This window comes from Rattus rattus, chromosome 2 (assembly GCF_011064425.1).
Source record: "Rattus rattus isolate New Zealand chromosome 2, Rrattus_CSIRO_v1, whole genome shotgun sequence".
Classification (NCBI taxonomy): domain Eukaryota; kingdom Metazoa; phylum Chordata; class Mammalia; order Rodentia; family Muridae; genus Rattus; species Rattus rattus.
In genome coordinates, this window is record NC_046155.1 from 183775527 (window position 1) to 183802386 (window position 26860).

Genomic DNA, 26860 nt, shown 5'->3' on the forward strand with positions numbered 1-26860 from the left:
TGAGGACTGCTGTGGGTCTGTCAGGGCTGTCAGTGACCTACATTCAACTGTAGGCGAGTCAGGCAATCCTGTGGGTATCTCAGAGTCCCTGCGTGTGTACTGCCTTCTACTATAGGTGTGCTGAGTGACAACGTCAAGAGAGGCACTTGGCCAGAGAGTAGAGGCTCAGTGTTTTGGTGTCTCACATATTCCTAGCCATAGAAATGGCCGTGATAATGTGTGTCTGTGAGGAGGCGAAAGCTTTCTCTACAGCAGTGCTCTTCTGAGCAAGGGACGATCTCTTCTTTCTTTGGGGCCACTTGATGACTAAGTTCATCTCCTGTAACCTGCCTACTGAGACATCTTGGGAAGATCTGTCCCTTTGTCCTTTGACCTTCCTCATTTCCCCCTGAAGTCCCTATAATACACACTCTGCTTTGGAGTCAGGAGAAATTTTCAAGATGCATTTGTTTTCCATAACCATAGACATTCCCCTCCACCATGGGTTATGGTATAATGAACCTGACAAAGAGAAGTGGTATAAAGACAAGACAAGCAGAGCTGAGTTTACTCAGCCCCATTCCTGAGGCACAAGTCTCTTGGCCAGGAACCGGACTTCTTGCCTGTAAGAGAGATCTGTACCGTTAAGATACATGCATGCAATATGTTCAGAGGGTTCTGGGGCAGATGCAGAGAGGCCCGGGGTAGACAGAGAGGACTAAACCATCCACAGAGGTTTCAGGTATGCTCAGAGGAGTCATTCAGTCTAGAGAACACCTGAGGAGTGACAGGAGGAAGGAATACACTTGATGGGGGAAGAGGACCATAAGCAGAGGGTTCTGCTGCCCACTAGCATCTTCTTGTCAGGATGCCCATGGGCTCCACTGGCGGATACCCCTGGGGGAGTGGGTGTGGGTAAAAGCTGAATTCAGAGAACAAGCAGGCCTCTGGACTGGATTCTCCCGCTCTCTGGACAGGCACCCAAAAGAAAGACTTAATGAAGCAACAATCTAGGTTTAGAGAAGAAAGCAAGGCAGGAGAGAGACATGGAGGAAACAACAGCTTCTCTGTTCTGTGGGCTGTGCCCCTCTCTCTGTTAGAGATTCCGGTCGGCCCATGGCGCTGGAGACACAGCATTCTGAGGGCAGGTGGGGCGGAGGGCAACCCACACAGGGGCCTGAGCCAGATGGACAGAGCCTGGGCACAGCTCCACCTTTGGGGTGGACATCACCAACCATTCCCACCTCACTCTCAGCAGGCAGGCTCCATTCAGCCATCGGGGACCCTGAGATTTTGGGAATGGCCCACCAGGGTGACTTGATCCTCAACGATATACACGCTAGCAAGAAATCCCCCTCCCCCACAAAACCCCAGGAGACATATGTGCCATTTAAAGGCTTCTTCTATGACCCCTCGAGATTCATAGTGTGTTAAATTTGGCTTGAATATATTATTCCTTTCATTTTATTTCCTTGAAAATTATAATGGTTCAACAGCAAATCTCCCTTATGTCAAACATTAGGCTTGCATGCTCCATATAAGTCATACTGAGTTCTTCATGTTTGGACACCAGACTTTTTTCAAGAGATTGTTAAGGATTAAAGGTTCTGAAAATAAGTCTCCTTTGCTCCCCTATAACCCTGGAGTGGCATTTCTAGACAGCTGGAGGATAGAGTGGAGTCACAGCTAGCTGGGCCCCATGGCCAGCTGTTCTCTGATATGTGGATTCTGAAATGACTGTACCAAAATGTCTAGGGTAGACTTGAAGAAAAGCAGTGGGGAGAGAGTTGGAGAGAGACCATTGTCCCAGCCACTGTCTTGTCCAGTGCTCTCACCTTGAGCTTCACAGGAATCCACAGGGAGGTGGTCAGTAAATTCAGTGATGAGGATCCTCCAGGAAACAGGGCCACTCCTCTCAGAGTCCACCCTGCCCTCCCACCTAGCTCTTCATTTGCTTGACCCCTCCCACACTGCAGACCCCCCAATCCTACACATAGCACTGCTAAGGTTCCCTCTGTGCTCCCACTACTAAGTGGCTGGAAGCCCATGAGGGGAAGGGACGCCTGGCTGGTTCAGATGGTGGCTCTCAAAGTGTCCTCCGCATAGCAACACATGCAGAAATGGGGTTTCAGCTCCCACAGTGACCCCTGTGGATCTCTGTTCTCTTCCCCACCTCATGGCCTGCAGTAGACAGGTCTTTTAGCACCCCCTTCCCACAGTTTACCACTTGCCTTTAACTGCCCTGATGGTTTAGGTCTCTGGGTGGGCCTTGGCTTTCAGGTTCCCATAGCATTTGGGAGTGAGTAGCAGTCCCTTCGTTGGCAGCAGTCGTCGTTGCTGCCTGGGTCCCTGGGGTACTGGTTTTTGCTCTGTGGTGGGCTGTGGGGAGGTTCTGTGGGTGGTTTGCAGGTCCTGGGCTCCAACCTGGATGCACACTTATTTAGCTTACTCTCATAATTGTAGTCTCCTTGCAAATCTTTTCCGTTCTGAATTCAGATGATGCTGCAGTCCCAGCATTGGAGACTCAGCCCCAAGGAGATGAAGAAGGTGAGTGGGTGATGGAAACTGGGCGGGGAGCAGGGAGGGGCAGGCAGGGGCTGGGAAGTGATATCAAGCTGCTTTGGCTATGATGTTATTCACACACACAAAGAAGGCTACTGCCTGCTGTCACTCACTTGTGAATCTAGAAAAACATTCTACACACAGAAAGATAAGCTACCCAGGAAGGACAGACACAGAACAGTACAGTAGGCTGGCTGTGAGAGGCCATTTCCAATGTCATGAGAATCTATGGCTTCTCCTGGTGATTTTCCACATTGCCACAGGGTTCTTCTGTAGTCATTTTATTAATGGAAATGTATACATTCAAAAAGATGTGATAACATGTGCCGCTTCCCTACTCACATCAGGTCTTCACGATGCTGTGACAAAGATAGATCGCTATGTTTACCTTTATAGACTGTCTATAGCATTGCTCATGTTCTCAAGTCAAATGGGATCAGGCTTTGGGGGACATGTATATGCAATACACATTATAACACACACACACACACACACACACACACACACACACACACACACCCAACACACACACCAAAGAATACAGAATCCTACATGCTTTTCAAATAACAGCAGTGGCTTGTATGTATTAGGGCTTCTCTGGGCTCTGCCATGGTAACTTTCCATCCTGTAGAACCCCAGTTCACCCACAAGAATGCAGGGCTGCCTATCCCACATGGAAGGGGGTTCAAAGTCAGCCAATGTGCAGAGTCTGTGTTTTCAGGGTCATGTGTAGTCAATCAGGTGTGGTACTCAATATTAAGGGGCTACTTTCCCCTACTGTGTGATGTGAAAGATTTTAAATATCATGTGAGAGTCTCGTGTTGAATGAGTGACTGTTTCACTTCATGGGATATATTTGTGCATTAGGCTGCTTCCTCCCTCCCTCCCTCTGTTTATCCCTTTCCCTGGTGCTGCTGAGGAACAAACCCAGGGCCTCCTGTATATTAGGTGAATTACGACAGCGCTGAGTTACAACCTCAGCTCACACCGATGCGTTTTATAACACTCAGAACCTGCCTTTGTCCAAACAGATTTTAGTTACATGTTCAGATTAAGAAAAAAAATATATTTAAAATTTTCTATTACTTGTTCCTTGGTCGTGCATTTATCCATTTTTAACCGTTTCTTCCTGAAAGATACAGTAAACCTTTATTTATTATACTGGTCTGGGAACCAGGCTGAATTCCTTAGCTGAGGGACTCCACACTTCCTGATGACCTGTTCACCTTCATGTTTCCTAGATATTGCCTCACGCTACCCCACCCTCTGGACCGAGCAAGTTAAGAGCCGGCAGAACAAGACCAATAAAAATTCAGGTAAACTGGGACCTGGTGTCAGTCTGTGCAAGGGAGTATTTAATTCAGGAGCTTTGCCTTCTGTGGGCTTTTAAAGTTTTTCTCTTATTAGATTCTCTGTGTTCTCAGAAGGAATTGTGTGCAGCTGTGCAGTGGGCCGCGTGGGCACAGCGGGCTGCTTGTTGGTGTGTGCTCTCCTTGAGGCAGTTTCTGCGCTCTCGGCGGCTTTAAAAGCCTCCAAATGTGCGGATTGAACCTGCTACAGGACAGCAGTGACAGAAATGACCTTTATAAGCTACTGCTGTGACATGTAGACAAGCCGGGCAGCTTGTTACTGACCACTTTGTTTCGGGAGTTTATGTAGCTCAGTGGGTGGGTGTCCTGCTTGCTTCCACTGGCCCTTTGTAAAATCTGGAGCTGTCCAATGGGTTAGTGGAAGTCCGAGGAAGGTCAGGGTGACCACAGGAATTTCCTGGGATTGACCTTGAGCGTGGAGATGAGAGGCGGATACTCCTGGCCCAGAGTGCTCCTGTCTGGGCTGTACACATCTTTTAAAGTGCATTTTACATATGATACAATAGAGACCTAAGAAGTGTCACGGCTCGGAAGAGAAGAATCTATGTGCACCCACATCCAGCACAGAGGACTGACTGTCAGGAAGGCTGTGTCTGGCATTGTTCAATCTCAAAGCCCCGGGAATGCCTTGTTTGGGAAAGCTTGCTGTCTGGCACAGCATGGGGTGAGACAGGGGCTCCCTGATGCAATAGAAGGCTTACCTGGACTGGCCAGTGGGCTCCCGCAGAATGAGTGAGCACTGCTCTCTGATGGTCCCTGACCATTTCCTTCTGGCTCTGCATGGCTGAGCCTCACCTTGTCCCTGACGGAGATTTCTCCCTTGGCTGCTCTAAGAAAGGTAGAACCCAAAGGTTTACCAGTTGTAAGTATGCAAAGGCAGGGAACATAAAGTGATTGCTGTTGGCAACTTCCCCATGTTTTTAGTTTTATTTCTGTCTCTGTGACAGAACACGCTGACGAAAAGCAGCTAGGGCAAGAAAGGGTTTGCTCAGCCTAGAGTTCCAGGTCGCTGCCCACCGTTGGTGGAAGTTACCTTAGCTACTCATGCATGACTTGAAGGCTCGCTATTTCACCCAGCAGCACCTCAGATCATGGAACTCATTTCACAGCCAAAGAAGTGTGGCAGAGCCATGATGGTGGTGTTTAATGCTTGCAGACAGCCTTATGTTCTGTGTGCTTTATAGAGTTCTGGATCATCTGCCTCTCATAGTAGACCAGCCCTCCTTTAGCTAACGATCAACCAATAATACATTATATATATATATATTAACATATATAATATGTATGTACGTTAAATGACTATATATGCTCTATTTTTTATTATTAAATATTATGTAAGTATATATCCTCGTATATACTGCATGATCCAGGCAATTCCTCAGCTGAGACTTTCTTCTCAGATGACTCTAGGCTGTGTCAGTTGACAGTTAAAGCTAACTAGAGTACTCACTGTATAAAAAGTCATCTGGATGCTTCTCTCATAAGCTCAAGAGCCAGGTTTTACTGAATGCTGTTGCCATACTTACAAAAGGTATCTGATTCCATCCTGTGTCAAAGCAACCAGTGTACGAGAAAGTAAATCATTGCTTGTTTGCAAGCAATGGGTCTTGAGAGCTTCTCATGGGACTTTGGCTGATTTTGATCTGAGAAACATACAGAAAAGTATAAGAGCAGTCACTGGGCATGTGTCACTTGAAGGCGAATTTAATTGTGCTCTGGAAGGATTTCAATGTAGGCAGGTAACTCGTAGAATAAAAGGATCACCTCTCAGTCACGGTCGCCAGGGTTAGGCTGTTTATAACTAACCTTCAACTACAGAGCAAGCACTCACTGTACAGAGGATTGGAAAAAATGCCTGAGGAGAGTCCAGCTTACATAAGTTACTGTAGTTTGTTTGAAATTTTCTGTACGTGAGTACAGTTCAAAACAGAGACATTAAGTTGATTTATAGACATGGGCCATGAAACTATTAGGTTTTGTTTAACTGTTATTGTCTACTTTCTGAGGGTCAAACAGTAGCTCCCACATGATATTGAAGGACATTAAACGAGGTATTAGCAGCGAAGCTGAAAACACTCTTGGGGACACATGGCCTGACTATTGTTAGTAAACTTGGCCATCAGAAGACTTTCGTTTGTATTTAATTTCTATTTTAAAAGCTACCTTCACTTATGATCATCTTTGGCAGCTACAGAGATGTTTATTTAACAAACTATTTAAGGGATGGAGCATAGATTGGTGGTACTTTCCTACTTGGGTTTTATCCTGGGTTGACAGACATCAGCTATGAGAGCTGATGAGTTATTGCTCTGTACTTCAAGTGTTGACTTAGTGTATTGTAACTCTTGCATGCTCCTTTGCAGCAAACACCGAACTGGAAATGCACTATTTTCCTTTTGTATACATGAAAACAATACACATAAATTTGCATTTCTCTCAGGACTTGGTACTAAAATATTATTATGACTTTTACCATAAAATCTGTAGGGCACTACAGTAAATATCATGAGGCAGGTTACGTGCAAACCAAACAGGCCCTAGGGTGTTCAGTAACAACAGGAGCCATTCCTGTAAAACACAAGGCTTCCAAGTCTATGAAAATTACACGTACTATTTATTTTCTAAATTAGCAGAGTCTTGCCAACCTGCGTTCGATGGGCCCTCATGGTACCATTGTCATGATGTTGTTAAGCAAAAACAATAATAAATCGAGAGAGAGAGAGAGAGAGAGAGAGAGAGAGAGAGAGATAGAGAGAGACTTCAGTGCCATTATATTTTTATTCCTGAATTTTTATCTTCTTGGTGAGTTAACCTAGTAAGAGAACCAATCAATGCATATTAAATTAACGAGTAAAGTCTAAATTTGCATTTTACTTGCAAAGGCATTTTGTTCAAATTTTTCTGTCAGTTCAAAATGAAAGGTGCTCACTTCTTTCTGGTCCTGAATCATCTTACTGTATTAAGTTTTGTTTTTCTATTCATGGATACATATTGATTGATTATAAAGTGTTTTGGATAGAAGATTCTGTAAGAGTCTTTTAATTATGTGATTATTAACCCATTTGTTCATCAAACACATGTGAATCTAGTCCGCATCCTTTACCTGATGTATACAGTGCTTTCCAAACCTTTGCCTGACCCTCTAAAATCCAGTCTAAAATGCTAAAGAGGAGGCTCATTTTTCTCTCTTGCTTTGTCTCTTAACAGTGCCAAAAAGTAAATGTTATTCATGAATCATGACTATCAGTTTGTATAGGATTTGTTGTAGTTTGAATGAGGATGGCCCTCATAGGCACATATGTTTGAATGCTTTTCCCCAGTTGGTGGAACTGTTTGGAAAGGGCTAGGGGGTGTGGCCTTGTTGGAAAAGGTATGTCATTGGGCATGAGCTTTGAAGTTTCCAGAGCCCACACTATTCCATGCTTCCTGGATGTTGTCTCAACATGTGAATTCTCAGCGAATGCCCCTGCACCATGCTTGCCTGCCTGCTGCCATGCTACCCATCATGATAGCCCTGGACTCTACTTACCTGAATCTGTAAGCAAGACCCCGTTTAAATACTTTCTTCTGTAAGTTGTCTTGGCCATACTTTCTCTTCACAGCAATGGAAGTCAACTAAGGCAGGGTGTTAAGCCCCGTTCTAAATGAGAAGCATGTGCCACAGTACAGGCCTGAGTCTTGTCAGTTTAAGACAGAGAGAGGACATGTCTGTGGGGGAATGAAGATCAGAACAGGAGCCTCTATCTGCACCTCTACAGCCATGTGCAGTGGAGCCAGGTGATGTGCCCTGGAACAAAAGAACCATAGACTTGAGATGGTAGGCCAGTTGCTTATCTCCGGGAAGAGAGATCTTTCAGTGGGGCGAGTGACTTGAAGACCATTTCCACGTTCATGTGCTGCACCTCTCCTCTGTAAAGCAAGAATCATCCTTTACCAAACAAACAACAAAAAGCAAACAACAACAACAAAACAAAAAACAAAAAACAAGAGCCAAGCTTCTGTCTACTTGTTATTTTCAGAGGTCACAATCTTTCCCAGATGACCAAGAACTGAATTCTTATTCTAACAATTCTCAAAACTTCTCTCAACATCTACAGATGAATGGATAGCTGGGGACTGTTTGCTGTGGGTCATATTTAACTTAATAATTTAATACAGAAATGTCTGTGTAAATTATGGAAGGACAAGACACTGGGGAAGAGGGCGAGGAGGGGATGGTGCGAAGCTACCCGTAGTCTGACTTAGGCCAGCAGAGTCTTGATGATCAGAATCAAGTTGAAGTGTGGACCAAACTCACTGTTCTGTCCTTTCCCCTTCTTGTGCCCGCTGGGAGAAGTCACAGGATGTTCTGCTGGGTGAGAAATTTGTAGTTATTTCCTGAGAGCCTCTAAAGGGCTTTTGTGTACAACAGGCACCGGCTCTCCAGGCACACATGTTCTCTGGCTTTTCCAGAGACTTCAGTGGTCAGGTGTAGGGCACCTGAACACTATTGGTAGTGTTCACTTAGCACTGACCCACTGTGTCCCCTCCTTCTGATCTCTTTTCAAACTGGAACAGTTCCTTCCTTGGCCTGTTCTAGCCAGTATGGGTCAGAGCTGCCATCACCATCCAGCCATGACAGTAGGTAAGTGGGATTACTACTTTAAGACAGAAAAGATTATGTGTGTGACCATCCAAAGCCTGAGAGAAACTCACTGGACCTGTCTTCTGCATCCTACCTACGTCAGGGTTCCCAGAGTTGGGGTGCCTAGCCATCATAAGAGCCTATGCAGTAAGCGTTGGGGGGACAAAGGCTCTGTGCTCCTATTGCCTCCTCATCTGAAGAGTCATGATGTAACCGGCCCATTCCCAGTGGGATTTGGCAGAGTGGGGTCAGTAGCCGAAAACAGAATCATTTCAAAATGGAACCAGACTGGAGTAGGACTGACAGAGACCTCACGAGCTATCTTTACTGCTCAGCTCTAAACCCTTTGCAGGGAAGCAGGGGAGAGGCCTCCTTTAGAGACAATAGCTGGAGAAAGGAGAGGCTGAGATCACCTCTGGAGGGAGGTGAAGGCATTGTTGTTTATTCTAGTCACTCCTGCTGACCAGTCCACCCAGAGTCCAAAGCCTCAAGCTAAGGAGCAATGGCTTTTGTGGCTATGTGGCAGACACCCACAATCTACGTGAAGACCAATATACCCACCTGGTAGATTGTGGTTTGAGCCTATGGCCTCTACAAATGGGCTTTTTCATTCAGGACTGGAGTAGCCAAAGGCCCCGCTATGGACTCCAGACCAAGTGTGACAGCAGTGGCTACATCATTTTCCTTATGCCTATATGGACACTGAAATATTTCAGAAGTTACTGCCAGTCCAAATGGGAGCCACACGGACCTCAGGTCAGCCACCCAAGTGGTACTTACCAGGATCAGAATGGAGCACAGCATCTAAAGCTGTCCCCTTTGCTATCCCCGAGAGAGATAGTATGACTCCTCTCTCTGTCGGGAGGACCTATAGATGCTCTTTAAGGTAAGCCAGGCTTTGTTATAAAGAGTAACACAGAGCATTCCATATTTCCCACCACCTGGAAGCTCTGACAGGTTACAGCTCTCTACTGTAGCTGAGGAGCTATGGAGAGCAGAGTATTCATGGTCACCAGCTACTCGTTTAAGGGTGGCTTCTGAGGGCTGTGGTTCCCGGTGGCTGGGTAATCTCCAGTCTACCCTCTTAGGTCAGGTTCTTGTGGCTTTAGTTCTGGTCGCCTGCAGGCAGTCCTGCCTGGGTACTAGCCAAGGACTGGCCCTCACCTACACCACTGAAGGGCTCCTGGTTGCAGCTCCAGTGTCAGCAGTTGGACCTCCCTCCCACTTGCAGTACGGAGTAGAGAATCTAGGCGTTGGACGTCTCGCTGCCTTGTTTATTTTTAAATGCTGATCGGAGATGTCGAGTGTCTGTTTTTTTCTCTCTGTCCCTGGCTCTTCCAGCAGCTCTAGAGCCCAAAGCTGAGCCTCTGCAGGCTGCAGGGGAGGCTCCCTGCACTCAGCCTCGCCTGTCTCTCTGCAGACTGCTGAGCGCACGCTTGCCAATCTTTTACTGTCTTTCTGGATTTTGTACAATCTGGAGAAAGCACAGAGGCCTGGGTTGTGTCATCGTTGGACACCACCCCCCCTTCCCTCTGCCTTCTCAACAGTTAAACAGTTCTTTGGCTTATGCCCAAGAGGACACCCTTGATGGTCACCGTGTCCCGTGGTTTTATGGGACCCCCCCAGTGGAAATATTTTCTGCCTTATTCGGGATTGATAACTTTTGCTTTATTGCACATATTAAAATTAATGCCAAAAGATAATTATCTTTTAATTCTGCTTTAAATCAAGCTAAATTTTGTTCCCCAGGGGGAAAATAATGAATTACATTTCATTCGTAACTTCTAGGTTTTTCTTTTTGTGTTTTTTTTTTTCAAAAGCTACCTTATAAAATCATCAAAATACCATTTAGACTCTTAAGTTATAAAGCTTTGGTCATTTGAAGAGATCAAAATCTATAAATTACATAATTCCCATTCACTGTAGCTGTAACCATGCACACTTTTTAAAATGTTCATTATCCTGCTTAAAAATGTACACGATGGAGTTGATTTAATTTTCCTAACCATATGGGGGAAGGGTTTGTTAATTCCAAACATGCTTAACTCTCAGATTTCAATGTTCAATCAAACTGTAAATGATCAGAGTATTCAAAGCTCCCAAGGGTTTTTTGTTTGTTTGTTTTTTGTTTTTTAAGAAAAAGAAAAAAGCAGTGAAATCAAGTGGACCCTTGGCTAGGCTGCTTGGAAGCACACTAATGCATCTCCAGGTAGAGAAGCACATTTGACTTTATTCTCTGAGGAGAAATGAAATCCAATTCGCCATCGGATCGCTGGTGCAGCAGGGGTTTCCTATACAAACAGAGCTCCAGAACAGAAAGGATATGGCGCTGGTGTGCATCAGGCAAAGGGCTCTGATTACACGTTGGTACGATTTCATCCTTAAAACAGCTCCGTGAGCCTGGGGCTATTTGTCTCCATGGCAAGCATGCATTTCAGGATCCTATGTGTATGTGCAGCCCAACCTGGAATGTAGGTTTCTCCTGCTGCTTTTTGGCAGAGGAGATGTGGGGATCTCTAAAGATGGCTGGGTGTGGGAGGATAGGGGTTGGGGTTGCTCAGGCTGACAGAGGACTGGGCTGTGCAGAGCTTTGAATGACCCGCCTTAAACATGTATTTCCTGCTAGTGTTTCTCTGCTGCTTGGCTGTGGTTAGAGGTGAGTTCTGGCTCTAGTAGATACAGAGTAGGGGGTTCTGGCTCTGGAAGAAGCCCCTGGACACCCAAAATGGGCCTTGTGTATGAGAACTGAAAAGAGACAGTTTTCTTATGGCAGACTGTACTAGCCAGGCCCCATGATCCTTCTCACAGAAGCTAAAAGAATTGCAGGCATCTGGTAAGGAAGAGGTGCATTGTGAAGTCTCAGTGAAGGTCAGAAAACAGCTGTTTACAGATGTGCATGGGAGTTCATGGCCTACAAAGACTGAAGGGGCATTCTCATTCTCCTGAGCAGTGCCTACCTCTCTGAGGCCTTTTCCCCTACTGGGGCTTAGCCCCCTCCAGGCCTTGGGGAGCACTGAAAGTGAGAGGCTCTGGACTAAGGCAGCATCTCACCATGGGATCCTGACAGAGAGTGTGGCCTCTTGCATTTGCACCATGACTTCTGCAGCTGCTGCTAGAGACTACTAGAATTTCTCCACCTAACCTACTTCTTACAGATAGTTCCAGAGAAAGTCATGGCCTCTTAGCATCTATATTGCTCACTTATTTTAAGCACTCCCTCCCTCCCTCCCTGACTCCCTCCCTCTCCCTCTCCCTCTCCCTCTCCCTCCCTCTCTCTCTCTCTCTCTCTCTCTCTCTCTCTCTCTTTCTCTCTCTCTCTCTCTCTGTTGTTGGAAGCTAATGTTAAATTTTATGGACCACCAAGAACAAAAACTCACTATTACTAGTGTGAAGTTGTTAACGTATTTGAATGTTTCTAATATTCACACTGGGTGCCCTCAGGAAGGCTCTGAGAGCAAGGCTGATGCATTCTGGGTACAGGTCTGACACGGGTTAAGCATACAGTTCACCCTATTCTATGAGTTGCCTTTGTGCTTCCTTGACTAGAAGCCTCTTTGAAGCCCGGTGGTTTCTTTGGGATGGGTTTAGTCACTTGGTTTTTCTTTCGTTTCTTCTCAGAACCCTTGCACTGTCATCACTGTGGATCAGTGTTGGTCACTGGGGCCCTTAAGCAGGAATTGGTGGAGCTGCTATGCTGCTGGCAGGGTGTTGTTCAGAAGCCTTTGTGCCCCCAAGGGCAGCTGCTCTCAGTTTTATAGAAACTTGTTATGCTGAGTTGATCCTTCAGAGTAGAATTTTGGACCAGGAAGACCACCAGTCAGCTTCCTCCTTCACTGTAATGGATTCAAAGTGGTGTCAGCAGCCATTGTGAGTGGCAGGGATGACAAGGCTGCCACTTACTAATGGGCGAGCCGCATGGGACACCCTTCCACAGATGGTGCTTCTTGCTATTGGAGTACCCCTTCACCTCAGCGTCTGCTTTGATCTAACAAAGTTGCCTGCAAGTGAGGCCATGTGATGTTCCCAAAACTTTGTTTAGCTATTTTGGGGCTTAGGGCTTTAGAAAAATTTCCTTGAGTATTCCTCAGAAGCAAATTTTAATATTGTTTATTATTTTGCCTTGACTGCTCTGATGAGATTCCATAGATATTCCAGTCCCTGGGCTTAAAGAGTGGGGATTCCTTCTCAATGGCCTGAGCTAGGGCTGAGTCCGGGCAGTGGAACTGGCAGAGTTGGTCTCTCTTGCAGATTTCTCTTTGACTTGCAAGAGAGCCTCTCTGCCTCCTCTCAGGAATGTTCCTCTGAGCATCCCAGGTGTCCCTCTTTCAGTCCAATCAGGACATATGAAGGTCTTGCTGAATTCTGAATTGAAATGTCCTGTTTCCAAACTCTCATACATGAGGGGTCAGCATATGAATTTCAGGGGAACACACATCTGAATCGTTGCTATTGGGGTGACTAAAGCTTGAATAGAAGATTGCTGTGAAGATGGGGTTCACCATGGAACCCTAGTTCTTGCTGTTACATACACATAGTCCATTCCCAGGATGTCCCCTAAGTAAGAACGAGTTTGTGTAGCAGGTAAGAGGGGCTCGAGTCTTGGCTGCAGGTGACCTCGAGAAGTTCTTTTTATAGGTTTCCCTTCTTAGATAGCAAACATTGGCTAAAACCAAGAATTCCCCCAACTTTAGCCATGGTTTCCCAGCCACAGGTACTACGTATCAAAGGCTGCTGCTCACCAACAATGCTTGTTTGCTCCTTTAATGAAAATCAGCCAAGTATAAAGCTGTGCTAATAAACTAGGAAAATGTACATGTGGTTTAGGAAAGCACAGTACCATGTCTGTCTGGCACTTCAGCCAGAGGATGCTTCTTTTCAAAGTCGCCTTGTCCCCCAGGGCCCGTTCTCCTCCTCTCTGACTGCAGCTGGTTGAGGCCCAGGCTCCAAGTGTCTCCTGTATGCACAGGGCACAGGGAAGGAAGCTGAACAGGGAAGGAAATCCTGGAGGTTTTAAGGCATGCCCTTGCAGTAGGCACCTTTCATTTCTGCACCTGTGGATTACTACATCCACATACTAATGCTTTGTAAACGGAAGTGTTCGGCAAAGCTAGTGAGTACCGTTTATTAGCATTTCGTCACACAAAGCAGAGTCAGTCGTGTAAACTCGGCCTGTGTGGTGTGCATGTCCAGTCACCCGCGGCGAGAGAGGAGCACTGCTGAGAAGCTCTGTGGGAACAGGCACTGCAGGAGGAGACCCCGCGGGTCATTGAGAGCTCACCTGTGCATAGCTCCTCATTCTCTCTCTAGCACTTCTGGGAGGAGCCCCAGCCCTTCTCTTCTGGGAATGCGAGTCTACCCTAAAGTGACTTTGAACAGCAGCAGCCCTGTTGGGGGAGGCAGATGAACACAGCTCTCTTAATCAGCGTTGATCAGCGGACACACAGATCCGTACTGTGCCCAGTGAAGCTTTCTGACTGGCGCCCACGCGTTCTCGCTGCTGTTCTCCTGCCCAAACCTTCTGAACTCATCTTAAGAACCAAGTTCTCCAGAGCTCTCAGCTAAAAGACAGTTTTCTCTTTGGTTTGAAAACTTAGAAATAATCTTGATTTTTCTTGTTTTGTCTTGACTCTGATTCAAGGGAAAAATGCTACTTTATTTTAGAAGACAGTTTTTAAAACTGGAAAACAAACAACAACAACAACAAAACCAAAAATCAGTACAGCAAACTCAGTGCTTGCTTGGAAATCACTTTCACAGCTTAGGTTTTTTTCCTAATTTAAATATTTTAAGCTACATTTTTCACACAAATACTGACATATTTCATGATATCCAAGGCTACCCCTATAATTTTTGCAGAAGCAACTTGTTCCCGTCAAGTCACATGTGAAACGAAAAATTATGGGTCGAAGCGAAAGCTAATAAATGAATTACTTACGATATTTATCTGCGCTTTTTTGGTTTGCCTTGCTGTTTAAAAATTAGTACCTTTTATTTTCTGTTTTTCTTTGTCATCATTTATAAATCTGTACCGGCATTCTACATTCTACAGACACCCCATGCAGTTCTGAAAGCCCGTGGGGTTTCTAGAATACCCTGTCACAATTTCAACCACTTTTTTTTTTTTTTTTTTTGGATGTGACTGAATTAAAATTAGGGCCTTTGGGGAAAGAGAGCATTCTCTACCACTGACCAAACACACACACACACCACAATTTCAACCACTTTTGGATGTGACTGAATTAAAACATACTAATTTGGGGAAACAACAAACACACACCACACACACACACACACACACACACAAACACACACACACACACACACACACACACAACAGACACACACACACACACAGAGACACACACACACACACAAACACACACACACACACACACACACACACACAAACACACACACACACACACACACACACACACACACACAACACACAAACACAGACACAAACACACATACAAACCTACACAAACACACACATACAAACAGACAGAAACACACAAACACACATACATACACACGCACACATACACACAGAGAGAGTCAGACATATACAAACACCCACATGCAATCAGAGAGACAGAAACACACACACACACACACACACACACAAACACACACATACAGACAGAAACACACATACACACATACACAAACACAGACACATACAGACATACAAACATACACAAACACACATATGAACAGACAGAAACACACATACAAACAGACAGAAACACACATACGCACATACACAAACACAGACACAAACATATACAAACACACATACAAACAGACAGACGGAAACACACACACACACACACACACACACACACACACATACACACACACACAAGAACATTGTTAGGAGGCTAGTGGTACCTATGCCCAAGCAGGAGTGTCAAGGCAGGGCTACATCGTAAATACTTCATTTTGTAGGCCACTTTTGCTTTCTAGAAAACATTGTCCTGAGAACAGAACCATGGCCTCCCGCTGTTGCGTTCCTCATCCCCAGAGCTAACATGTACCTTGACACGCTGTGTGGTCACACTGGCCAGTGATGCTGGTTTTGCTATCAGGTACCTACAGTTCACTTGATCGTCTCTCTGGGAGTAGATAATGACGGGCCATGATGCCTCACCATGGCCTCATTACTTAGGTCCTCTATGCTACACCTGTCCATGTCTTGTGGCCACCAGGCACCTGTGGTCTGTCTGCTGTCCTTATTGCTTTGATAGGACATGGCCTCCTATATTCATAAATGTGCAGTAAAGTTTCTCAGTACCATTTTTCCACGATAGCTCACTTTTTAGCATGAAATATTCTGTCGTGGAGATCTTCACTGTTTTATCTGTCCACCTTCTTACTTATATCTTGGTGGTTTCCAATTTGGGACAATTATGATTTAGTCAGCTATAGGTGTTCATATCCAAGTCTGTATAGATTTATATTCACATGACCTGGCTACATGTGTAGATACAGGATTATAATGGATGTCTGTGTTTGACGTCGTTTCCTCCAGTAGACATGGCCTTCTGAAATCCCACTAACCATGGTGAATGTAATGGTTTGAAGGAGAACAACCCCCACAGGCTTACACGTTTGCATGCTTGGTCCCTAGTTGGTAGAACCATTTAGGAAGACTTCAGAGATGTGCACTTGTTGGAAGAGGTATGTCACGGGAGAAGGACTTGGGAAAGGCTCATGTCACCCCCACTGTTCTGTCTCCTGCTTATGTATCACGATGTGAGCCCTTGGCTGATGCTGTAGCCACCTACCTCTGCATTTACCCTGCCAGTGTAGACTCTCAACCACTGCAACCATAGCCCAGTTAACCTCCATCTTTTATCAGTTGCTCTGGTCATAGTGTTTTATCACATTATCCATGATAGATAGACCTGACCATGGTAATTTTTTTTTGACCAATATGGAAGACTTTGGGACTTTGGTCTAGAGTGGCAAAGCCATCTGAGCCCTTTGGCAGAGACACAGAGCTATAGGGTTTGGAGTTTGCCCTGCTGGGTTTCTGGCTTGCTTCAGTCCAATATTGACTAACCATGCCTTCGTTTCTCCTTTCAGGTATGGTAATGTATCTTCCGCGCCGTCTGTGTTTGGAAGTATGTGATTTGTCTTTTGATTTTACAGGGGGGCTACAATTTAAGAGGTTGCCTTAAGTCTCAGAAGAGACTTTGGATTTTAGGCTTTTTAATGGTGTAGAAACTGTGGAAGACAGTGGGACTTTCGAAGCTGGACTAAAACCTTGCATTATGATATGGCCGCGAGCCTCTGTGGACCAAGGGTGGAATGTGGTTGTCTGGATGAGAATGCTACTCTCTGCATCCTCTTGTGGCCTCCGTAAACTCTAACCCTCTGGAACTGTAAGGTCAGTTAAACTCTTTCTCCCGGCAATGGAAAGGTAGCTACGTCAGGGTGTTAGTCCCGTGGCCCATGCCTCACCAGTGCTTGGTGCTGTCCAGCCTGTGGAGTTCAGTGGTTTTCCTGGGGGTGTGACTTTATAGCCTAATCATTTGAACCGTGACACCCCCGACAGCTTTGAAGCCCAAGAAAATTCTTGAGGTTCACTTTCCCATCTGGGTGTGCTCCCTGGCGAGGTGTCTAGTCAGGCTTTTAATTGAGTTATTTGCTTTCTTACTGTGTTTAAGTGATCTTTCTAAGTCAAGGATATGACATGTGACATGCGGCCTCTTTCATCTGCTTTGTGGCCTCCTCCTATGAACAGATGTCTTGGGTGCGCGGACGTTCAGCTTCTCGGTGGGTTCCCATGTTTATGGCCTGGTTGTGTCTGAAAGTCAGACTGCCCCACTGTGAGTCACTGGCCCACTTTGCTTTCTCTTTGTCAGGGTTCCTTAAATAGACTCCACTCAAGGGCTGTGACCCCAGGTATATATACAGAAATTAAAATAAAACATTGACTAATTTGTTACATTATTAACCATGTTGAAGTTTATTTTAGCACTATTCTTTGATATGAATATAATTTTACTATTTATTAAAGATAAGAGAAAACATGTATACTAATGCCATAACAATGCTTGTTTGGTTTTACATAGAGTCTTGGCTGGACATTTGCTACTGTGGAATGTAGATAACCTTAATGTCTTTCTGAGATGATCAGTGTTCTGATGTACAATGGTTAGCGCTGAGAATGTTGTTTCTCATAAATACATGGTACAACATGTCAGAAGAAGGTGTTGGGCCATTTCTGACATACGACAGTCATAAGTCTGAACTGAGGTGTCTCAGGGAGTGTTTGTTGGTGTTGTGTGGTACTACAGTGCCTTAGGGTTTCTGTTGCTTCGATGAAACACCACGAACAAAAGCAATTTGGGGAGGAAATTGTTTATTTGGCTTACTCGTCTGTATCGCTGTTCATCACCAAAGGAAGTCGGGACAGAAACTGAAACAGGGCAGAAACCTGGAGGCAGGAGCTGATGCAGAGGCCGTGGAGGGGTGCGGCTTACTGGCCTGCTCCTCCTGGCTTCCTCGGCCTACGTTCTTATAGAACTCTGGACCACCAGCCCAGGTGGACTGGGTCCTACCCTATTTGAGATTATTTAAGTAATCACCACTTAAAATCTCCTACAGGCTTGCACACAGCCTGATTGTTTTAGAGTTTCTATTGCTGTGACAAAACACCATGGCGGAAGCAACTTGGGGAGGAAAAGGTTTAACTTAGTTACCTGTAACTTGCTTTTTCTTATATCACTTAGTTAATTGTGTATGTGAGTGTCTCTCTCTCTCTCTCTCTCTCTCTCTCTCTCTCTCTCTCTCTCTCTCTCTCTCTCTCTCTCTCTCTCTGTGTGTGTGTGTGTGTGTGTGTGTGTGTGTGTGTGTGCATGCATAGGGCACACACATGCCAGGACATGAGTATGTAGTTCAGGGCACAACTTACCAGAGTGGGTTCTCCCCTTCTACTACATGGGTCATGGGGTCCAGGTCAGTCAGGCTTCACAGCAAATGCCACTGCCCACTGAGCCATCTCATGAGCCCCTGGTCTCATTTTTCAAAGCCACTGCTTTAGAGAGGTGAGACCTCTGAGAGGCTGAGCCACTGTCTGATCTGCTAGCAACCACTGCATTGGGTGAAGCCACCGGCCTCAATGCTGGATGCTTCTGTGAAACAGATGACGTTCGGATTTCCTTTGTAAGTCCCTGGATACAAAACAAAACCACGTTCTTCCTTAGCTTCCTTCAAATAGAGCCAATTTCCCAATTCCACGGAATTTTCAAATAGCATTTCCTATTCTTAGGCAATTCGCTGCTCTCCTCCCTAACTCCTAAAGGTCCTAGGGCAGAAGGCTCCGAGCCGGGGCTGGGCTGACTCACTTGATGAGACTCTGCCGGGGCAACTGCGGCAGAACTCACAGTGCTGCTGGGGCCTGAACTCTGAGGGGAACTTGACAAGAGAGGGGTGGGGCACAGAGTCTGGCTTTCGGAGGCCAGAGTGAAGATGAACACGTTTCCCAGACTCTTGGAACTGCTTTGACGTTGGTGTGATACCTCCGAGGGGTGGGAGAACAAAGGGATTTCAACCTAGGGCCCTTTGCAGGGACTATGGGGTTTCACTGTGGCACCTTCTTGGCAGAACACACGGGAGTCACTAGAAAGAGATCAGGGGAAGGGGCTGCAGCTTAGAAGCTGCTCACAATCAGGGCCTCTATGAACATTCTAGAAAATCTGTCTCTGGTTTGGTACGAGGCTTCTTTTCCTCTGTCAAGGTCCAGAATCAGAGCTTTAGGCTGGAGTCTGTTTGCTGAGCCACGTCAGTTCTATTTTTATATCTAGAGATCCTGGACCTGGGTGTTTTATCCAACCACTTGTTTGTTTGTTTATTTATTTTGGTGCAAGTGAGCCACTTTGCCTAGTTCGTCTCTTGGAGAGCGAGGTGTTGGCAATTTGGCTCTATCCCGGGATTGTACACCCACACCAATTTCCTACATCTATGCATCTGCACAGTGCCAGTCTTACGGGAGCCTGGGCCTCTCGCTAATGGAATACAGGGTTCTAACCTATTCCTCCTTCTGTCCTGAGGATTCAAAAGAGCACATGCAAGCTTACTACCATCCTACCATGTGCATTGATTGTGACAGCAATGACCTTGTCTTTAACATAATATATTATGCAAATCCCCCAAGATTATACTTAACTGACGATCATAATCACATCCTGAGCACAGGCAAAGCCAAACACTGTAATCCCATTTTGGTCTTTTTTTTTTTTTTGTGAACATTCAAGTAAATTTACACTGTCTGATCCAAGTTTTCTGGGCACCTCTTCCACCCTGCTCACTCTCCTCTGTCATTGCTAGCAAATCCAGGCCTGAATTCTTTGTTTCCCCTTGACTTCTTTGATCATTTCATATAGGTTTTGTGTAATTGGAAAGTGAACCACAAGAGATCCCATGACTGATGAGGACAGCCTGTGTAAGAATTAAGCACTGTAATCATTCTAAGGGGGAAAAAAACCCACATGGAGAAACCTTTGGCACACGAAAACACCGCTGATTTCAGCGTGATCTCAGAGCTCCTCAGAAACTCAAATTATGGGGCCTCACCTCCCCCCCAGACCTTTGGGTCAGAAACCTGGGCAGGAAGTGGGTAGCCTCAGAGCAACGCTGATGTTCTATGGGCTTCCTGCTGGCGCCTTTCTTTGAGGTCACTGGGCGTTGGCAGTGCCACCATGGCACGAGTCATGAGTTGATGAACGCTCACAGTTAGTAATGGTCACGAGGTTGAAAACCAGGTCTGTGTGTGAGAGGGTGATAGGCACTGGAGGTTTACGTATACATAGGCTGCAGCCCAGCCTGGGCCCACCTGTAGCCTGCTTCCTTGCAGCTTCGCCATGGACCTTCCTGTATATCCCTGTTCCCACCCACACTGCCCCCCTCACACACCCTGCCTGTGTCCCTTGGCATTCCACCCTTGCCCAGATCAGACACCTCACCTGTGATGGGTGCTGGCAGTCAGGAATTGCATAAAACCGAAGAGGGAAGAGATGCTTCCAGATACAAACCCTGGAGATGAATGAGACATTTTCTGAGAAGCTAGAAAATGTCTTAGGAAGACATGAAGAAGCCTGGAAGACTTGGATCCTTACCCCCTGACATGGTGGGTGACTGCACACTCAGCAGTATTCCTGCGTGGCCAGCATGGGCTACTACCACCAGGCTGGAAGTTTATTTCTCCATACCTGCTAATGCAGGGTTTCTGTTGGAGGTTGAGAGTATGTGCAAGTGGAGTTTCTATGTTTCTAACCCTTCACTGGGTGAACTTCTCAAAGTAATGGCAGAGGTTCAATAGTCAGGAGCTGGTACAGGTGGTGCTGAGCCTGTGTGGGCCTCATACTGCACACATGTCTAAGCTGTGTGAGGGACAGTGGGCTGCCCAACGCTGCCCAGGAAGAAAGAGTATCCAGATCCATGAGTATATGCAGAACCCATGCAAATGGCAAGGAGAGATCAAGCTTGTGGTTTACTCCTAAAATAAGGGCAGGCCACCAGAACCAAGTCAAGGTATAGGGAGATGCCCACAGTGTACTACAGGAAGGGATGTGGGCTCAGGCAAAGACGGAAGGCACTGCTGGCTTTCCAGCTTGTGGTTGTGACAGCCACCGGGACTCTAGAACAGGTCACTGTAGGTAAATAAACCATGTGCAAACATCAGAGCAGTGTGGACCTGCAGAGCTGAAAATACAGGGTGTGTGTGTGTGTGTGTGTGTGTGTGTGTGTGTGTAAATCAGGCTAGCTAGCTAGTGCTAGGAGGCCACTATGATGTTCATCATGGAAGCCCAGGAGTTCAGAATTCTGGCCTCTCAGACTGTGGGACCAAGTCCAGAGAAAACCAAGTTATATCTAAGTTGATTTTACACTGGCTTTTATCCAAGTCCCCTGGACACTAAACTGAACAGGAATGACCCTCTGGTGCTCTCCTCTTTACTTAATGAAAATCTCTCTAACAACATCAGCACTCTGGGGCTCTCGGTGTCATCATACTTATAGGCATGTATGCAAACAGAAAGTCGAACCCAGAGACAATGGCAGTCCATGCCTCCTTGGCACTCTACAGTTCATGGGGAGAATCCATTACTCAGTGGAATGTGGTGAAGGGGAACAGCATGTACTCTTGGAAGAACACAAAGCAAGAGTAGGAGAGCACATGGACTGTGTGCTGGGTAGGCAACTTTATCCTTGATGGCTATTCTGGGCCATCAAATGTGAGGTGCTGCCCACCATAAAATGCCAAGATAGGAAAAGAAATGTTAGGGGCTTCCTGAGTAACGGACTTTGTTTAATTGCAAGTGTAAAAGTATTTATAGGCTGGAAGATGGGAGAGCATTGTGGGATACCGTGGCAAACACACATGCCTCTGGAAAGCCTGAACCTGGGCCTTACTACCCACAATGGACACTGCTCCATAACTCTGGAAGCTCTGGAAGATGTCTGCTGTTTTGAGCCTACCCATGATCCTTCACTTCTTCAGTCTTTCTTGCAGGTGGAGGTTAGAGAGTGTTCTTCCATTTCTGAGGTGTCCTTTTGACAATTAGCACAACGGTTTTGAGATTCAGCCTTGATTCAGTTTTCCCCTCTCTGTGATGTATACATAAACTTTATGTTATTGCACACAACATACTCTCATCTGTGCATTTTTCAATTCATAGATAGGCAGTTTTAAAAGGCAGGTCGGGACTGTGAAGAAGATCCCACATCCATCTCTTCATTGGCCATTCCATGAATGTATTCATTACTCTCTCTTGGATAAGTGTCCAGGTTAGGATAGTGGTCTGCTATGAGGAACCCTGCAAGGCTCCAAGCCCTACACCTCCCACCAGCATCGGCGTGTGTGTTTCTAATTTGGACCACGCACATGTGTGACAGCTCAGTGAGGTTGTAGTCACCATTTTCATGACGGCCTCCTCTCTAGTGTTTATTATTCAGTCCCTGACTTGCTTTCTAAAGTCTCCGTGAGTTTCAGATTGGGATGTTTGTGGTTTGATTGATGAGAAGAGCTGAGGGTCTTTGACAAACGTGTGTTGGGAACATTTCTCCATCTGTGGTTGCCTTTTACTGTCTAATTGCACCTTCTGGTGGTTGTTTTAAATTTTAATGAAGTCTAATCTGCCCAGTTTTTCTTCTGTGGTTAGTCTTTCCCAAAGACTTGGTGGGGCACTCCTAATGCCTGCTTACAGGTTTGATAGTCACATCCCTCCTGCCTCCCACTGGGCAGAGTGGCTCTATTTTCTTTCATTGGCATGCAGTCCTTCTGACCTTCTGTCATTTCTTGGGAAATGTTATGCTTCCCTGTGAGTAGCTCTGGTCCCTTGTCAGTACCAGTTCTGGTGGACAGCCTTCTTCTCCACTCCTCCTCCTAGCCGTCGTATCCCACTGTCTGGGTTATTGGTTCAATATCTCCTTTTCAAACATGGTACTATTAGACCCAGAACTTTGGAGCAGTGCTTCAGATGCTATTTAAGTCTTTAGATCTCCATGTTCATTTTGGAGTCCACGTGTTATTTTCTACTGAAATCTGGAGTTTGATATGAAATATGTTACATCCACTAATTCCTTTAGAGAACTTGACTTTGTGATGTTATAAATGTTAATGTTTATAACGTCTTGCTATCCACCTATATTCTCTATCTCTCTATTATTCAGTTTTGTTTTCAGTAATGGCATTTTAAAATATCTTATACCACTCATTATGGATTTATTTCTAAGTATTTTAGTTTTGTTGTTTTGACAAATGACATTTAATTGTCTTTATTCTTGTAGTCATTTATTCACAGTATATAAAATATAAATAATTTTGTACATTCATTGGCAGTTTTTTCCTTAGGATATTTTATATATACAATAGTGTTATATGTGTTTAAAGACATTTTTGTTTCTTTTATTGCAGTCTTTATTACTTTTTCCTTTTGATTCTGTTGCCTTGCCCTGGACCTCTCACAGAATGCTAAAGGAAGGCCATTTCTGCATGATGTCAACTGTGGACATTTAAAGAACATGTTCTTCCTCCCAGGCCTATCTTTCCACATTTCTAGTTTTCTAAGTTTTGCCATTTAAGTAATGAAGTTACTTAATGAAGTTATTCAGCTTAGTAAAAACAAGTTGCCTCACCCTTGTCAGAATACTGACTGCCCTAGAGCAGCTGCATGGGCCTGGTCTTGGGGTACAATGCCCTGATGACCTCTGACAGGGTTCTTGAGTGTGGCCTGTGATGTTCTAACCATCCTGTCCAGTTTTGGGAGTCAGTAAGCCCTCTTTCTGAAGACACACATGTGGTTCCAGTGGCTGCTCCTTTCATGAGGTGCTGGTCTGCTCCAGCTGATATAGCAAAGCATCATGAAAGAAGTCCGTTAAAAATAACCCAAGGCTATTTTCTACAGTTTGTGGAGTCCAGAAATCCAACTTCAAGGTACAGACACATTTGGCTTCTGGAGACCTATGTTCTTGTCTGTGGATGGCACCTTCTTGAGGTGTCTTCACATGCTGGAAGAGGAAGGTGGGTTCCCTCTAACCAGCTCTGGGCTCTCCCCTATGACCCTTCACCCCAAAGATCCCGTTCCACCATCTTAGAGGTGACAGTCATGCTGTGTGATTTGGAGACATATATGCACACTCACGCACACACATAGGCACACATGCACATTCATATACACACAAACACACATAGACACACATGCAGAAACACACATTTACACGCAGGCACATGCACAAACACAGACACACTCTCACACAAGTACACATGCACATGTATGTGCACATACAGAGATACACAGGCACACACAGGCACACATGCACACACACAGATACTCAGATACACAGACACACACAACTACCCTTTATACTAGGAGCAGGAAGTCTCACAGCCAGGTAAATCCAAACTTGGATTACACTTCTTCCTCCATGCTTTTCTTCCTCCTTTTGTGCTGAGTCAAATTTTTGGGAGAATTAATAGTGTTAAGTAATAATGTGAAAATCAGCCTTTTCACTTTGAGAATCAGCTCTACTCAATTTCTTCTTCAGACTCAACTTAGAAATAAAGAACAAGATAGAAGCGGATAGGAAACAGATCCTCCCAGGACTAATTAGCTGTGGATTAATGTGAACATGATGAGTGTTACCTTTAACATTGCGTTGACTTTACAGTGAGCTTTCTGTGTCCCAGGAGCTCTGAGCGGCCTGTGCAGATCTCTGCAGTGGATGGGGCCTGGGAGGAGGTAGGGAGGGGATGTGACTACGGTGTGAATTGCCTTCTTGCTTCGCCTTCTATTCATGAAGGCCGTACACACTTATTAAAACGCCCTCTGCCTTCACTGTGGCTTATCCTGTAAGAGCGCATGATCCCATCTTTCCAGTAGCCTTGAATTCCCAGATGCAACCAGATTGTCAAGGCTGAGCCAGACATCTTCCCTACCCTGACGCTCATACAAACAGGATTTCTTCTGCCAATGCAGAGTGGCTTTGATATTTTACAATGCGTGCAGCAAACTTTAGAGTTTCCTTTAATTCGATCAATTTCATTTTGCTTATGAGGAACTTTCAGATATGACATAAATGTCTCATAGGGACATTTCAAAAAATTTCCATTCCCGTTCCCATAGATACGATATGTCCTTGGAATGGAGCACCAAACATATTTTGTGGCCAGATAATCACACTGCACATTCTATGGCCTAAGAAGATTGTGAAGAGGTGCCAACCAGGCCTTAGATAACGTGAGGAGGGCTGCCCTGTGGAGCTGCCTCGTGCAGCTCGGTTGCTGCCCCCACAGTCTGCTCCACTCACTCTCGGACTGATGGTGGGCCAAATGGTTGCACAGAGAAGTGTCAACTGTCTTCAGAGTTGCCCGAATCCTTGTGTTGCTTGGCGTCCCTGAATGGCTATCAACAGCTATAACAGATTTGGGGAGAAAGACCAGTGATTGCTGCTTTCTGTTCATGCCAGCCTTCTGGTGAGAGTCGGGTAAAAGCTTTGTCAAGTATCCAGCAATCTGAGTGTATTTCATTTGCATATCTACATATGTTAGTTGCCTATAGAATATACACAGAAAGTACAGGTTATATGGGAAATTACAGAATGTCGGTCAAAGCCCAGTTTCTTAATTTCTCTTTTGCTTTTTAGACCTGAGAGTTGAACAATTCCCACACATTGGTTTTATCCTCTATGATGTCTGTCTGGACAGATGTTTAGTTTAGCCTTCTTCTTCCTCATTCAGTAGCCATGAATAGCAACATAGGGGAAGCATCAGGAAGCGACCTTGGCTACAGTTAATACAGTTAATGTGGCTTTTAGAAATATAGAAACCGCACTTGATAATGTACTCAGTTCACAGATAGATCGCAGAAACACGTACCGTATTGTCCTCAGAATCACCAAGCAAGCTGATATCCATGTGGCTTTCTAACTACTATTTATTGGCATTAGAGACACTAAGGCACATGTAGTGAATGCCAAGTGTTCTTCCACTTTCAGCCCTGGAGCAATAAGGAAAGTGACAGCCGACATTTATGAAACAGTTAGATTCCGGTTTGCATCTGCAATCTCCTGGGCTTTAGAGCATCACCTGGGCCAGGCTCCGCCCTTTGTACCACACCCGCTGCCTGCAGCTAGGGCAGCATGGAGGTACAAATCCCTCCCTATCAGCTTCCTGGTATCTTCCCCTGACATCACAGTGCTCCTGAGCCTCTTGTGACTGTGGGCAGTGCCTTCAGACAAAGCTTCAGCCATTGCTTCTTACTCGCGAAGTTGTAGAGGTTTTTTCTTGTGTGTGGTATACTTGGCTTGACTGGAGCCTTTCCTTGCTGTTTTCTGTCTGAGTGAGACTATATGTAGCCAATCTAGGGATATATACATACATACATACATATATATATATATATATACGTATATATATGTTAGGCCAAGTTTAGACTATAAGGAAAGAGGTAGAGGTGTGTGTGTGTGTGTGTGTGTGTGTGTGTGTGTGTGTGTGTGTGTGTGTACGTGTGTGTATGTGTTTATCTATTGGCAGATGTCCCTTGGATATAAACTAGTGGTGGTTAAAGACGAAGGAGAAACCGAGGCTCTAGCCTGAGAAGATATGACCCTTGTGCACTGAACTGCATGCTCTGTGTAGGGAAAGCAGTGTTTGCCAATCGCAAGTGTTTCTCAGGGATTGTGGGCCAAGGGACACACAGCATGGGCACCTGAAAAGACTAACATTGTCTTGTCCTGTTGCATACACGTCCCAACCTCCCAACATGTGGCTGAGGAGGTAGGAGGGGCTCGCCTGTCTGTTCGTAGGCCTGGTCGT

At 45.5% G+C, this 26860-nt stretch overlaps 1 protein-coding gene across 2 annotated transcripts in view; it reads left to right on the top strand.

Annotated features, from left to right (window-relative positions):
* Nucleotides 1-26860, top strand: part of Smoc2 (SPARC related modular calcium binding 2) — a 129083-nt gene that overhangs the window by 67635 nt on the left and 34588 nt on the right. Inside the window, exons 6-7 of one of the 2 annotated variants that reach the window (XM_032894654.1) lie at nt 2443-2526; nt 3783-3857. In XM_032894654.1, the coding sequence (XP_032750545.1) occupies nt 2443-2526; nt 3783-3857 (159 nt within the window). The remainder of the gene's footprint in view (nt 1-2442; nt 2527-3782; nt 3858-26860) is intronic. The other variant, XM_032894655.1, reaches the window with a different exon arrangement.